Below are 15,153 nucleotides of genomic sequence, written 5' to 3' on the forward strand. Positions count from 1 at the left end.
GGCTGAGCGAGGGGGCAGGTTCACACAGGACACGTAGGACGCGAAGACTGAGACATCCACACACCGACTGTCACGTGTGAACGGGATTCAGGAAAGGCTCGCAGCACATGATTTCGCGTCACCGCCCCGGCTTCCTGGGCTCGGACGGCCAAGTGTCCCCAGCCTTGTCCCCGTGGCTGCGTGTCAGGCGTGCAGGGAGGACCCGGGGGGCGGGCTGAGGGCCTCGCAGCGGGGCGGCTGAGCCCCGGAAGGCAGCTGCTGGCCTTCGCGGCCGGTGTCCCGTTACAGACCGTGGCGCACTTGCTTCTGTCCGTCTGTCCCCAGATGCCCGAGCCAGCATGGGCCTGGCGGACCGGCGGGGGGCTGGGGGCCCTGTGTCGGCTGCTCTTCTTCTGGAATCCCAGATGCTGTCAGCCATACACAGGCCCTCGCTGGGGCGGTGGCTCTGCCCTGGTGGCTTGGTGCCTGAGCTGAGGGGGGAGGCAGGGAGGGGGAGGTCGCAGACCAGGCAGCCCCCAGCGGCCTGCAGTCCCCTCGCCCACCTCACCCACAGACGACAGACGGCTGAGCGGGGGCTGGGCACCGGGGCCCCGGGGGCATCGCCGATGACAGGGACCTGTGACTAACCCGGGACAAATTCAGGCAGCACAGGCCGGCCTCTCAGAGGAGCCTGAGTCACAAAGCCAGGCCTTTGTCGCCCGTTCTGTTTTGATATCACGTGACAAGACTGTACCCAACTCCTGGAGGACCGGCAGGTCGGGGTGGCGGTGGGGAGCATAGAGAGAAGGGATTCAGGATGCAGGCGTGGGAGTGTGTCCGCACCCAAACTCCTCCTGGCTGACCTGCTTCTGTGCTTCTCGGGTGGTCGTGAGCGGCTGGCGGCGGAAGCTCCTTGGCCCCACTTGTGAGAAATGTCCAGGACGGATTAAAGGCACAGACGGGGGAGCAGGTGGGCGTTGGCCTGGGCTGGGGCGGGGACGGGCAGGGACTGCCTGAGGCGCTGGGTCTCCTGGGGGGCGGGGCACGGCATTGTACAGAACACTTTGAACACTTGATTTCATGTTACGTGAACGTCACCTCCATGAATTACGTGAAGGGGGAGCATGAGGGGAGCAGCCGCACAGCGGGCTGGGCCAGGGAGCCCGGGTCCCACGGGACCAGCAGGCCCCACTGACGGGGGCGACACGGAGAGGGGCTCTGGGTGTGAGCAGCACAGGCAGGTCCCACAGTGGCTGGGTGTCCCCCTGCACTGGGACAGCACGCCTCCCTCGTCAGGGCCTGAAGACACTGCATACCCCTCTGGACAGGTGGGAACATGGAAAAACGGAGGCCCCACCCATGGGCGCCGTCCCCCCTGCCCCCCGGGGGAGGGGAGCAAGGGACCCGCAGGGAGCTGCGTCCTGCAGCCAGATGGGAGCGGGGAGGACATGTCTGAGCCCCAGGCACCCCTCCTCCCACCTCCGCCGCTCTCCTGCTGGTGTCTCCCGGCGGCCAGACCCGGCCCCAACCAGGGGTCTGGGGCCCAGGGAGAGGCAGCTCCCCAGAGGAGGAGAGGGAGGCCGGGGGACTGGGAGCAGCAGAGAGGGGGGCTCCTGGAGGACCCAAAAGGAGCCGGCGACGGGCGCGTGCGTGTCTGCGCATCCTCCCCCGCTTCCCCGGCGTTCCCAGACAGTGGGCGCAGACAAGGGCATCAGCAGGGGCCACATCGGGGCCTGCCACGGCAGCGAGCTCACTGTGGCTCATGGCACATCTGTGCCCCAACTTTGGCCTCCCCAGACGTCCCCGTGAGCTCCTCCCTGACCTGCTCCTCGGCCAGGGTGGTTCAGAAGGACAGGCGTGTGCGGCTTTTCAGGCCCCGGCGACCCGCCCTCCTCGTCCGCTGGGCTGGGGTGGCGCTGTGACTGTGGGCGGGCGGCTCAGGGAAACGCGCCTGCGGCCAGACTGCTTGTTGAGGATGGGGACACACGCCTCTGGCGAGGGCCCCTTGCGTTCTGGCTTGGTCCTCGATCTGTTCGGAGCTCGTCGACCTTTCTAAACGGCCAAGATGTGACGCCAGCCAGGTAGAAAGGCGAGTCCGCCCCTGGACGGCCCGGCATTAGAGCGTCCGTGTTTAGTGGCTTTCACGACAGGATTTTACAACAAAAATCTTAAAACCAAAAAAAAAAAAAAAAAAAGTAGTGTGTTTATGTCTTCGCAGACCTAGGCCATTGAACATTTCCCCCCAAATACCGTCGACGGCGGAAATTCCCACGTCTCCATTCGCGCGCCCCAACGCCCCCTGAACCGTGCGGGCTCCGCGTCTCCGTCCCCGTGCCCGTCTGCAATCCCGCGACCAAACGGAAGGGCCGTGGCTGCAGAAGTCCCCTAAAAACAGGTGAACGAAAGGCCACAAGGCCCGTCCTCGGATGCAGCCCCGGATTTAACGAGCCCGATACTTCCTGGAGTCTTAATCTAAATAAGAAACATACCGAGAGCTGTAAAAGCTCAGGCCCTTTCTTTGAAACCTCAATTAAAACCAACACAAAACACAAACGCCAAGTGCCTCCCCCCCAGGACCATCTTCCAGGAGGAAAATAAAAAAAACGTTAAAAAAAGGCAACTGCGTAACTTGGACTAGAACCGCCCACCACGTCCGTTTAAAAATAAATGACTCTCCCACGCCAGGAAGGGTGCACTGAGCTGGGACGAGGGGTACACCCACCATCTCGAAGTCAATTTTCAAATGTTTCCAGCTCTGGCGGAATGCCAGAGCATGTTTTGACATGATTCCCCCCCTTAATTTATAACCTCTGTGTCTCTGCGAGGAAATTCAACCCTTATGTTCCCGATTCCTTTACACTTAACTCATCAAATGCTGCCCGAGAAGGAGCCATTTGATGTTAAGCCCTTAGAGCCGTTTTTACGAGGCCTTTTAAACCTGTTCCCCCTTAGAAACAGGAGGCCGGGTTTTTCCCGAAGTAAACAAACCCAGCTTTCAAAAAGTGTCCCTCGTCAGCCTGGAGGCCAGACGCGGGACCCTCCGGTGGCTCCAGGCCGGTCAGCACGCTGGACGAAATCCCCAACATGCTGAATCTTTCGAGGATAAGGTCGTCGGGTTAGACATCGGCGTGCCACCAGACACGGGGACAGTGTGGCTCTGACAGGAAGGACAAACGGTTCCACCTGGAGGCGACGTCCACGGCCACTCACGACGGGAAAGCAGACGACGGGGAGTCCGTGGCGGGAGCTGGGAGGGGGCAGTGGCACCCCGTCCCTCCGCTGCGGCAAAGGTGGGCCGGGCTCTCGGCCACGCCCCGGCGGGCAGGTGGGGACCAGTTCCCCTGTCCTGACTCCAGGGGGGCCGCGAGACTTCGTGTCAGGCAGGAGGCGGCGGGCAGCTCCCCTCCGGCCGCCCACCTGCTCCGGGAAAGCCCGCTCCGCCCGCCGGGTACCAGGTCTCACTCCTGAGTCGGCTGCTCTGGAGGAAGCCAGAGTCACGTGAGGAGGGGACACCGCGTGGCGGGAGAGAAAGGGACAGAGAGAGACAGAGTGACACAGACAGACAGACAGACAGACAGAGCAGCCCCAAGATGCCAGAAATGTAACCGAAGCGGCGGAGGAGGCCCAGCCCCAGCCGTCGCCCAGGAGATCAGAGACAAGCGACCGAGTCGATTCCTTCCAGAATTCCTGACTCACCGGCTCATGAGCAGAACAGAGGTTTATCTAAGAACTTGAGTTTTGGGGTGTTTGCTGTGGCGCACCAGAGAACCAGGCCGCCTGCATGAACCCACTCACCTCTGGCGTCGTGCGGCAGGCTGCGTTGGTGACAATTCTGTTCAGCTGACGGCGGGTAACAGAAAACCCTACTGTGCTGACTAATGTCATCCATGGACGGAAAAGCCCAGGGCGGCTGTCACTCGGCCACCGTGTGATGCCGACGTCCATGATGTCATCATGGCCTTGCTGCAGATTCTCTGAAACTAGTTCCTCCTCCAAGTGCTGGCCTCGTCCATGGGCCTGGCACCCCCTAACCAGCAAAAATAGTGGCAGCACCTTTGGGCCTCCCGTCTCCATGCCACGTGACCCAGGGGACCAGAGAGGGTGTTTGCCCACCCCGACTGAGCTGCCCCCTGACTGGGCACAGGCCCACCCCACGGAGTCCAACGGAGTGAGCCAATGGAGGTGGGGTGGGGTCAACGTGCCCCCAACCGCATGGATCCCCAAACAGAGCTCAGTAGAACCAGGTGCCCACTGGAAAGCTGACGATGTCCTCACTGACCTAGAACAGGGGTCGCGGACAGAAGCCAGCACACACGGTTCATCTGTCTGCCCCGTGTTCTTGCGACTTTTCATTAGTTTTCTACAGTTAAAAGCAGGAGCCTTGACAGCCGCCCCCTCCCCAAATCCCATTTCTGGTTTGCCGTGAACCATCAGAATTTGCGTGAACACCGAGTTCTCACCGTGGCAATGGCAGCTGCGGTTTGGAACTCAGCAGCAGGTGGCCTTCCAGCCAGGCCCACGCGCATTTTCTCACGCTAACCGCTTCACCCATCGTCTCTGGACACAACTGAGTTTGCAGCCCCAGAGCCGGAAGGAAGTAGGCAGTTATTCCATTATTTTTTAATAGCTTTTCAATCTCTCCTTTATCCGTCTGTCCATCCATCCATTTTCCTTCCTTCCTTCCTACCTTTCCTCCTTCCTTCCTGTTCCATCTGCATAATACACGTTTATGGCCAAAAACTGAAACTGAGAGCAGAGAGAAAGGAGATAGTAGGCCACCCACGACCCGCCAGGCGCAGACAATCACGGCAAACACGCTCTCTCTTTCCGGGCTAACGCACACATTTTACGTAAAACGGCCGGCACCACACGGAGCACGGGGTACAACCCGCTTCGTTCAGCGCACGACGGGGCCAGTAGCCGAAGGGTTTGACAACGGCGATGGCAAAGGTGAGGGCCGATCAGAAAACAGGCCAGACCGCAGCGGCCGGAAGGCCGTCCTGGTCCATCCCCGCTGAGCGTCAGCCTGCTGGGTTACACAGCTGGCCAGTTCCCCACGCCAATGACACGTTTCCACATAATTACTGTAATGACTACGTACTATGGTAAGGATGCAGCCAGACTCCAGTGCGCGTGCGGGTTGTTCTCAGCACGCTGCGTGAGAGGGGAAGTTCTAGGTCACAGGGTATGCGTCGTGCAGAAGGCATTGGGTATACGTTGCGTTTGTTCCCCAGAAAGGACGGTCTGCTTTATGTCACCACCGGCGCAGTGGGAAACCCGTTTCTCCACACCCCAGGCCGGATCTAGGTATTATCGGCCTTTAAACGAAAGTACCACTCTGTTTGGCACCGAGCGTCATGATTTTACACACAGATCCTTCGAGTACCACGAGCGAGGTTGAATGTCTTTCCCCGATTTTGGGCCATTAGTGTGTCTTCTCATTTGAATTGCCTGTTCATAGACCCGAGCAGAAAATGATGCTTTTTGCCTTTTAATTCGAAGGAGATGTGGCATTTTTTGTTTTTCATTATATATATGTATTTTGTCATACGGGACTTTAAGTTTTTATATAGGTAAATCATGATTTTTAAAAAATGTTGACTAAAAGATCGGTAAACTTTATCTCCCCCCTCGCTGAAGTTCTTTGTAGTCATAGTTCGTAAACTTTGGTTATTGATATTTTTAGAAAATGGCTCTGTCTTTGACGGCACGCTGAGACTCTTTCCTATTAAGTTTGTAAAACGTATTCACCAGCGTTCTCTTCCTACTGAACGAAAATCTTAGGCAAGATTTTCCCCTAGTGGTCGCATTACTTTCACATTTAAATCTTTTAACAACCCTCACACTTTGATACAAGGTGTGAGGTCGTGCTCTAGTGTAAATAGTTCCCCAAATCTAGAACCAGCCTCCAAACTATTGATCGAATAATCCGCTCTTTCTTATTTACCTGAAATGAAGTCCCGAATGCATTTGGGGATCTTTCTGGGCCTTATGCTTGCCCCACGGGTTTGTCTGCCTGTCGCGATGCTTGTCCCATGCTGTTTCAGCCACTAAACATTTATGGTGCATTTTACTACCCGATAGATTGTGCCCTTTCTCATTGCTGTTGTGGTTTTTCATCCCCTTGAGTATTTGCTCAAATTTGATGAATTTAACGTCATTTGATAGACTCCCCCCAAATACGGACTTTAACGTTGGAACTGCGTTATATTTAGGAATCGATCTGGGGGCAATAGACATATGAACCAGGTACGTGTATAATTTCCCAATGATCGAAGTCAATTATTTATGCTCTTCAGTGACGTCGTGACGTTGTCTCCCAAAGGGCCTGCGCATTCTTGAGTTTGTTTCTAGGCAGCTTATCTCTGCTTTGTTGAAGGCGTTGCAAAGGTATTCTTTCATTTCGTTTGCATTTTCGACAGGTTACTGCTGGTATATAAGGAAGCTACCGATTTTTGTAGATTCGCTTTGTCCGGTCTCCTTATCGATTCTATTCGGTTCTCACCAATTCCGTTTTTAGCCACCTCTCTTTTAGTGCCATCAGCTACAAATAGCGACGGCTTCCAGCGGTCTGACCTTCTCCCTCCCAGTGCCTCTTACTGCACAGTCAGCAAGGCGAAACCAAGTCACCTGGGCGACCGTTTTAAGAGCCAGAAGAGATGCGTGGAGAACATAACATGAGGCTCAACCTCAAAGCAATAAGCGGCTCTGGGATGGGAAATGAGTTAGATGCCTCACAGGCGGCCACGTGGGGGAGAGGAGAGCGAACGGGAAATGGTCATAGAGAAGCAGATTTTAGCTCAATATAAGACATTTTTAAACAGCGAGAGCTCATCCAAGACAGGACACCGGTGGTGGCGCCCGAGATCAGCCCTTATAATCGGGGCCAGGAATGAAGTGGAGGGGTTTTAAACCACAGGTGGTGGGCACCTAGGTCCTTGCTGCTCCAACTAGGATCCGGGGAACCAGCAGCCGGGAATAACCTGGGAGCTTATTACAAATGCAGGAGCTTGGGTCCTCCCAGGCCTACTGAATCAGGAGCTGCATTGTAGCGCGAGCCCCAGGGGACCCGTATGCTCACTGAGGTTTGAGAAGCACTGGACTAGTTGACTGTGTCGTGTAGATTTTCCTACAAGTCATTGGACACCCAGCTTGCTGGCATTCAGAGAATACAGGCAGTTAATTACCCGGCAGGACGAGAAGACCGGAGGTGTAGTAGCTTATTGACGTCATCACAGAGTAGGCTCTTTCTGGTTTTGCACCCACCATCTTCAGCGTGCTGGCTCTAATGTTGAATTTCGTGCCTCGTGGTCACAAAATAGTTGCAACCGCTCCGCATACACTTTTCACCCCTAACCCCGTGAGATTACCTTACGTGGCTCACCCCTGGGGATGTGTGTGCAAGACTAAAACCGTTCAAAGCTAGAGGTGGGTTGAGAATTAAAATAATGCATTTCCAACTTCGTTTGATGCCTTTCCTCTCATTTTTTCCTCGAATACCCTCTGTTTACTCAAGAGATGTGACTCGATACTTCACATTGCTGTGGCATGGGGTTCTACTGACCTAAAAAAAAAAAAAAAGCTGCAATTATGATTCCCAAAGAAAGATGCAAAATTTTTAACTGACCTTTCTCTATCTTTCTTACCGGTTTTGCTGGTCTGCGTAGACCTGCATCATCCTTACTGCAAATTAGAATCCCAAATTCTCCACAAACCTCTCATATTTCCTTTACTCTATGCCACGTGTGGAAAAGTAAGTTGACATCTATTTCTCCCAAACTTAGAGAAAGTTCCTTAAAGTAAAAGTAATAATAACAACACGAAGCTGCAGCTGGCCTCAGTGTTCCTGAATTTAGTTCGAGTTCAAGCCTGGTGCTAGGGGCCTGGGAGCTCACAAAATCTAGATGTATGGACACGACCTCGGTCACATCGCTTCTGATGAGTTATAGGAAGAAAAAACAGTTTGCAGACGGTTCGTCTTAAGTCAAAGCCAACAAAATTCAAGTGTTTGGGGAGCGGGTGGCCCTGGGAGGCACACAGGTGCTGCCTTGCCTTGGGCAGGGAGGGGGCCGCACCAGCCCCGAGAGCATGTCACTGCTGATCAAAGTCGGCACCTGCGCCTCGTAATCGCCGTCGCCCACCTTTTAAGGCAGACCCTGATTTATCATCTGTCAGGGTTGGTAACTTTGTAGTTCTGCTGGGAACACTGAAACCATTGTTGGGATAGGTTTTTAAGGGTTTTTTTTTTTTTTTCCCCAGTGCAAATATTCCCTAAAATGCCACAAAGTGCTGCCCCTCCGAGGACATCTGTTGTGAGAGACCACCGGACAGCATGCCGCCCCGTCCTCCGGGAACCCTCAGGCCGGCGACTGCCCGAGTTCCTCGGGGTGGGATGGAGGTGGGCGCGTTCTGAGCCCGGTCCTTAGAAACCCTTCCCTATAAACCAAAGCCCCCCGGAGTGAGCCTGCTACACCTCCCTGCCCCCCCAAAACGTCTCATAATCACAAAGCGTCGGTCGGTGACTTGAAACGCCCGACGGTGCCGTGGACAGTGGACGGCGAGGAGTCCTCTTCCTAGGGCTGGGACTGTTTAAGTCCCCAATTACGACGCCCACTTCGGCCACTGAAACGTGTTCTTCGCGGGTTTCAAACACGGCTACTTGCCTCCTCCCTCCTGCTTGGCCTTCACGCTCTTAATAAAACATTAAACACCGCTCGCTCCCCAGCACGTCGCGGGGCGCTGCGGTTCCCCGCTTCTCTATATTACGGCCGTCTCTCCCCACCTGCCTGCAGAGGCGAAGGCGCGTGAGGTCCCGTGTCCCGGGAAGGCGGCTGTGATGTCGCCGGGTTCAAAGAGAGAGACAGAGAAGGCTCCTCCGCGCTGTCGAGGCTCCGGCCTGCCTTTTCGATCTGAAAGACCCGTGTGCAACCTGAACACAGCGCTGGAGAGAGCGATTCTCTAAGAAAAAACTCGTTCTTGTTTGGCTCATTAGCCTGCTGGGTTTCGGGGGGTGGGGTGACACACAGGGACCCGTCGCTGGCATTTACTGAGCCTTCCTCTGGGCCAAGCAGCCTTCCGAGTGCTCTGCACCTACGACTGCCTTTCATCTCCTGTCTCCCGGAGATCACGGCTGTGAAGATTAGACGGATTAATAAATAAGAGTGCCACGTGAGTGAGGTATCGTTTTTACGCGCCTCCCCCCCCGCCGCCTCCATTTTATAGATGGGGAGACCGAGGCAGGAAAATTCCAGCAGCTTGCTCCAGGCGAAGCGCCTCATGCGGGGGAGTCAGCAGGACAGCAGTGTCCTGGGGCAGAACCGTGTTCCATCCGGGACCATCCCACCCACGCGCCTGAGTGTTGGGGCCCGCGTCCTCCTCCGCAGTCTACCCTCTGCCTCCCAAGAGAATAACGCGGACAGCGGCCACCTCCACGGCCTCCGGACCTCCTCTCGGTTTCCTATTTCTGGTCTCGAGGGCCCTGGCCCTGGGTAGTGCCCCCGGCACCAGGCATGCTGGGCGAAGGGGAGGGTGGGTGGTCGCCCCCCCGACCCCCTCATCTCTATCTGGGTCACGGATTCTGACTCTGTCATCCCCCCTTCCCCTCCACCCCGGTCCCTCTCGGGCGCTGGAGGAGGCCAGCCACCCACCCGATGAGCCTCGCCTCCCGCTGCCACCGATCCCAGGCACCCACCTGTGCCGGGCCTCCTCCCCGCGCCCCTGGTGCAGCCGGGGGCGACCCTCTCCACCTGTAGGGGTCGGAGACCCCCAACCCAGACTGTGCACACCGCTTTCGTCTCTCTGCGAACGCACCTCACCCCGGCCCCTTCCGTTTGTTTCTCCTGGCTTGGCGCATGTCACCCGACCGCCCGAGTCAGACACGCGGCCACCCCTGATGGTCCCTCCCACCCCTCTAGCCAACATCAGGCTTCCCGCGGGACCCCGGGCCAGTGACTTGCCTTCTCTGTGCTCTGATTTCCCCATGTATAGAATGGGGGATGAGGATGGCGCCCCGAAGGTTGTTAGAGCGCAGACTGAATCCGTGCGAAGCGCTTAGCGATCATTCATTCATTCGCTCATTCATTCATTCATTCAACAATCACTTACTGAAAAGCTGCTCCAGGATCTGTTATCACACGGCCAGTTCCTACCCTGACTTTCACTTGCTGTGTGACCCTGGAGATTCACTTAACCTCTCTGTGCCTCAGCGTGGGGCCGATGCTGCACTCGGCGTTCAGGAAGGGCTCTGAGGGCCTGCTGCCCCTGTGGCTGTCCTTCCTGCGAGGACTCCTGCTGGGGGCTGGCCACGGCCTGGTCCCTGGGGAGTCTGTTCCCTGTGCATAACCCTGCTCCTGCCGTGGCGGGGCCGTGCAGCCTCTCCCGGCCGTGAGTTCACGGCATGTCGTCTTCCGCCCCCTGTGCGTTTGGAGCCTCCCGTGGGATGCCACCCGCCCTGGCTCGCAACGGGAGTGTAAGGAAGATGTGTCCTGAGCAGCCCGTCAGAGCCACGCAGGTCCCTCCCGCAGCCAGGCCCAGGTGCCCTTTCTGTCCCCCCGAGCCCTGGCTGGGTGGCGAGTAGCCAAACGAAGGAAGGAAAGAATGAAGGGGTGTGGAAGGCAGTGTGACCTTGGACATGACCTTCTTTGGGCTTCTATGACTTCTAAGGGCCAGGACGCTGGAAAATCCCTAAACTAGGACAACCGGCAGTTCCGTTAGAAATCCTGCACCCCGCTAACGAGGACCCAGGCAGGGGCGAGGGTCTCGCCGCTTCTAGCTTCTGCGTCTGGGTCGGGCTCCAGCGTCTGGGTCGGGCTCCAGCTCCTCGCCAGCGCGTCCCAGAAGCAGCGAGCTCAGAAAGGTCCCATGCGGCCTCCCGCACTCACCGCGGGCCGAGGGGCCCAGACTGACAGTCCCTCCGCACTCGTGAGCGAGGTGCCTGGCCTCTGGGGTGCGTCTGCACCGAGACGCCTTCTGCACACAGCCGAGGCGCTTACATACTCCAGCGCACCTGTTTGGGGGACGGAACTCTGAAGCCACACACCTGCCGCGGGCCGAGCCGGAGAAGCTGAGTCTCGAGCTGGGCTCTGACGCCCAGCGCTGCTGACACTATTTTTCTCCTACGCTTTTTTTTTTTAATTTCTAGACCTTTTAAAGCTCTATTCCAAACATGTTTTTAATTTTTTCCTGAGAGTGACAAAAAAGGGAGCATTCTATGCATATTTACACGCAAACCATCTCCAAGAGTCTTTTTTTGGGTGAGAACCATCAATAAACAGGTTTTCACTTGTGGATATTTTTTTAAAACCCTTTTTCTTTCTTTTTTTTTAATGCCCCCAAGGCTTTCCTAAATTTGATCCTAAATCACTTTGCCCATCTAGTCTGCGTCCCCTGCCCTGACCCTAAAGCAGCCAGATTCCCACTCACTTCTACGAGAAGCACCCCGCCCTCTATCCGGCCGTGAGACTGGACTTGGCCAGCAGCCTTCACGCCTAAGCCCCCTCTTCAGAAAACAGGCTTCTGTCCCTCTCAGTAAGTGCTTAACGAGCACCTGAGGTTCCAGTTGGGGGCCTGACCCCACTGAGATGTCGCTGTCTCAGAGCAGCAGGGTGGCGGGACTCTCGGGCCCTTCAGTTGGAAGATGACTTTAGCTGGACCTCTGACCACAGGACACCGCTCCAACCGCACAACTCCAACGGCAGACACAGGAGAACTGGGGCCCCACCAAGCACGAGGCCGATGAACTTCTGCTCAATGACTGGCCACCCTGCGTGGACACTTCATCCTGCCCAGATCCACCGGCTGTTTTGTCCACACGTCCCTGGCCTGGAGTCGCTGCACGGCCTGCACACTCTGGACTGACACTCTGTCTAGGTACAATGTGAGGCCCGCAGGTCAGCTGAGCGTGACTCATTCAATCCCCTTCCTGGGCTAGGCCATTCTGCAGACATTACCGGAGTTGCTAAGCTGGGCCAGGAGCCTGTCCACGCTCACAGCCAAGGCCTTCCCTTGGTGGCCAAATTGGACTCCCACAACCAGCCACCAGAAGTCCGAGACGAGTTCTAACCTCACGTGCTTCCTGTCTGTAATTCCTCCGAAACTCAAACATGAAATGGTCTTGCCCCGCCTGGAATCTGCCACCTGCTGTCTCAGATGGGTGCCCAGTAACCTCTACACGGGGGTGCACCCCTGGGGACCTGCTTGGGAAGCCCAGGGAGCGAGGAGGTGTCCCCTCTCCTACAGCGCACGAGGGACCAGCACCAAACTAAAGAACATTTTATTTTTAATAAAATAGCGGAGCGTGAAAAATATGTATTACACATATGCACGAGCAGAATCACTCTTGCCTGGGGCGGTGGGAGAATAAGCCAGACCATTTGTCCGGTGCTTCTAGATCCACTCACAGTCACCATTTGTTTAACAATATAAAGAGTCAGTAAGCCCTTTGGGTGCTTTTGAATGATCTCGCTGCCCTCCCCACTCCCTTCCACAAATCAGTCCAAACGCATAACATTGGCTTGGTTTCCATTAAAAAGCCACAAAATGTAACACTAAGGAGCTTGAGGGCTGGGCCCCTGGCTCTTTTGTTAGGAGACTCCTTTTGTTGTCTTTATATACAGCAAACTACTCGTTTCTCTCTCTTTTTTTTTTATTTTCACGGAAAGAGAAAAAAAAAAATTGTATTGCACGTCGTTTGCACTTACAAACGTTAGGTTTGCTGGAAGTTTCTGTCTTGGAGAGAGACCACTGGTGAAAGCTAGAGGCTGGACTCTATTTTAAGTGACTCCAAATCCACTGGCGTGTGCAGAGCTGTCAGGCTCCCTCTTCCTGTTTGCTCAGAAGTTGCCGGCTCCGAGGCAGCCTTCCTGAGGGTGGGCCCCTGGGGTGGCTCTCCCTCCGGCCGCGGAGGGACTGTCCCCGCCCGCCCCTCTCCTCTCTCTCCCTCTCTCTCTCTCTCTCCACCCCCCTCTCTTCCCCCCTCCGCTACCCAGCAGAGGCCTTTTTAATTTGCAAAGCAGCTCTCTCTTCTCTGATTTGTAAATGGATAGCAAAGCCAACTCAAACACACACGGATGTATATTTACGGAAGGTTCTAAACAAAAGTTTTCTTCTGAGGGCTGAATCAACTACTTTACCACAAATTAGTCACACAAGAGGCTACTTACCAGGGGAACGCTCTCCCCGAAAACCAAACAAAAACCTTTCAGTACTTTTTTTTTTCTTTTTTTAAACTTTCAGTGTATCACAGCATCCTGCATTTCAGGGTAAAAACTTTTTTATTTTTTTTCTATTATTTAAAAAAAAAACAAACAAAAACACCAAACCAACCGACCGACCGAGAAGAGCTCCACGCCTGGCTCTGCCCGCCAGGGTGTCCTGTCTGGGGACGTCCCCCGCGCTGGCCTCCCCCTCCAGCCCGCTCACACACAGGTGGGCGACGGGGCGGGGATTTCGTATTTCCCCGGGTGCGTTTTCTGGGGATGCTGGGCTTTTTTGTAAATCCCGCTGTGGGTGAGGACGCTGGCGGGTTTCCTCCGGCTCTTCTTCTTGAACCTGCGGCTGCAGACGTGCTGCCAGGACTGCAGCGTCTTGGACGTCCAGACCCACATGCCGCTGGTGATGCCCACCACCAGCAGCATGAAGATCTTCACGAGGAAGACCTCCACGGCCGGGATGGACGCCGCCATCAGGCAGTCCACCGTCTTGGTCTGGTTGTTCACGCGGCACTTGTGCTGCGTGGCCAGCACTTTCCAGTACTCCATGTTGAGGCGCTCGTAGAAGTAGCAGGCGATGGCGCAGGTGGCCGGCACCGTGTACAGCACGGAGAACAGTCCGATCCTCGCCATGAGCTTCTCCAGCTTGTCCGTGTTCTCCCCGCCCGTCTTCATCACCCTGCGGATGTGGAAGAGGGCCGCGAAGCCCGAGAGGATGAACGACGTGCCCAGGATGAGGTAACAGGCCAGGGGGACGAGCACGAAGCCCGTGAGCGCGTTCACGTCCATGCTGCCCACGTAGCAGACGCCGGTGAGCTCGTCGCCCGCCACCCTGCGCATGACCAGGATCAGGATGGTTTTCACCGCGGGGATGGCCCAGGCTGCCAGGTGGAAGTAGCTGCTGTTGGCCTCGATGGCCTCGTGGCCCCACTTCTTGCCCGCAGCCAGGAACCAGGTGAGCGTGAGAATCACCCACCAGAGCGAGCTGGCCATGCCGAAGTAGTAGAGGACCAGGAAGACCAGCGTGCAGCCCGTGCTCTCCAGGCCCTCCTGGATGACGTAGAGCTGCCCGCTGTCGCGGTCGCAGGCGATGCTCTCGGCGCCGGCGAAGAGGCGGATGATGTAGCCCAGCGAGGACACGCAGTAGCACATGGACAGGAAGATGATGGGGCGCTCGGGGTAGCGGAAGCGGTCGGGGTCGATGAGGAAGGTGAGGACGGTGAAGGCGCTGGAGAAGAAGCACAGCGCGGACCACACGGCCAGCCAGACCACGGCGAAGCGCTTGTCGTCGCGGCTCCAGTACACGTCCACGCCGGGCGTGCACAGCGGCGCGCACGACGCGCTCTTCTCCACGTGGTGGAACTTGCCGGGGTTGGCGCAGCCGGCGCGCCCCGCGCCCCCCTCCTTCAGCTGGTGCTCCTGCGCGCCCGGGGGCCGCTGCGGGCGCAGGAGCGGCGGGAACAAGCCGGAGCCGCGCGCCGGCTCGTCCGAGCCGTTGTTGGGCGCCTCCATGCACAGGTAGTTGGGGTCGTTCTTGTTGGGGAGTTTGCTGCAGTCCAGCGAGTCGGGCCACTTGAAGTTGAACTGCTCCATGATCGGGGAGCACTTGAGCCGGGCCTGCTCGCACATGACCCGGCAGGCGGGGATGGGCGTGGAGACCTGCTCGGTGCACATGGGCGCGTAGAGCGAGCACAGGAAGAAGCGGAGGTGGCCGTGGCAGCCGTACTCCACCAGCGGCGCGAACTCGTGCAGCTGGATGGCGGCCTCGCGCTGGTTCTCGTGGCCCATGAGGTTGGGCATGCGGGTCATGTTGTAGCCGATGTCCTTGCACATGGGGATCTCGATGGGCTGGCACTTGCCGTCTCCCGGACGCTCCATGTCCATGGAGCTGATGGCGGCGCACGCCCCCATCACCTGCAGGACCAGCCACAGGCGGGGGCCCGGGCGCGGCATGGTGGCGGTGGAG

General features: G+C 56.9%; 1 protein-coding gene across 1 annotated transcript; it reads right to left on the reverse strand.

The window, feature by feature from the left end:
• Positions 1-13,379: 13,379 nt before the first annotated feature.
• Positions 13,380-15,146, reverse strand: FZD10 (frizzled class receptor 10). The gene has a single exon (XM_006909970.1). The coding sequence runs from the start codon at positions 15,138-15,140 to the stop codon at positions 13,395-13,397; it is 1,746 nt and encodes a 581-aa protein (XP_006910032.1). The 5' UTR covers positions 15,141-15,146; the 3' UTR covers positions 13,380-13,394.
• Positions 15,147-15,153: the final 7 nt, after the last annotated feature.

This window comes from Pteropus alecto, unplaced genomic scaffold, assembly GCF_000325575.1.
Source record: "Pteropus alecto unplaced genomic scaffold, ASM32557v1 scaffold213, whole genome shotgun sequence".
NCBI classification, from domain to species: domain Eukaryota; kingdom Metazoa; phylum Chordata; class Mammalia; order Chiroptera; family Pteropodidae; genus Pteropus; species Pteropus alecto.

Bases quoted from the DNA above. Each gene is read 5' to 3' on its own strand.
- FZD10 (XM_006909970.1), bottom strand. From the start codon at position 15,140: ATGCCGCGCCCGGGCCCCCGCCTGTGGCTGGTCCTGCAGGTGATGGGG.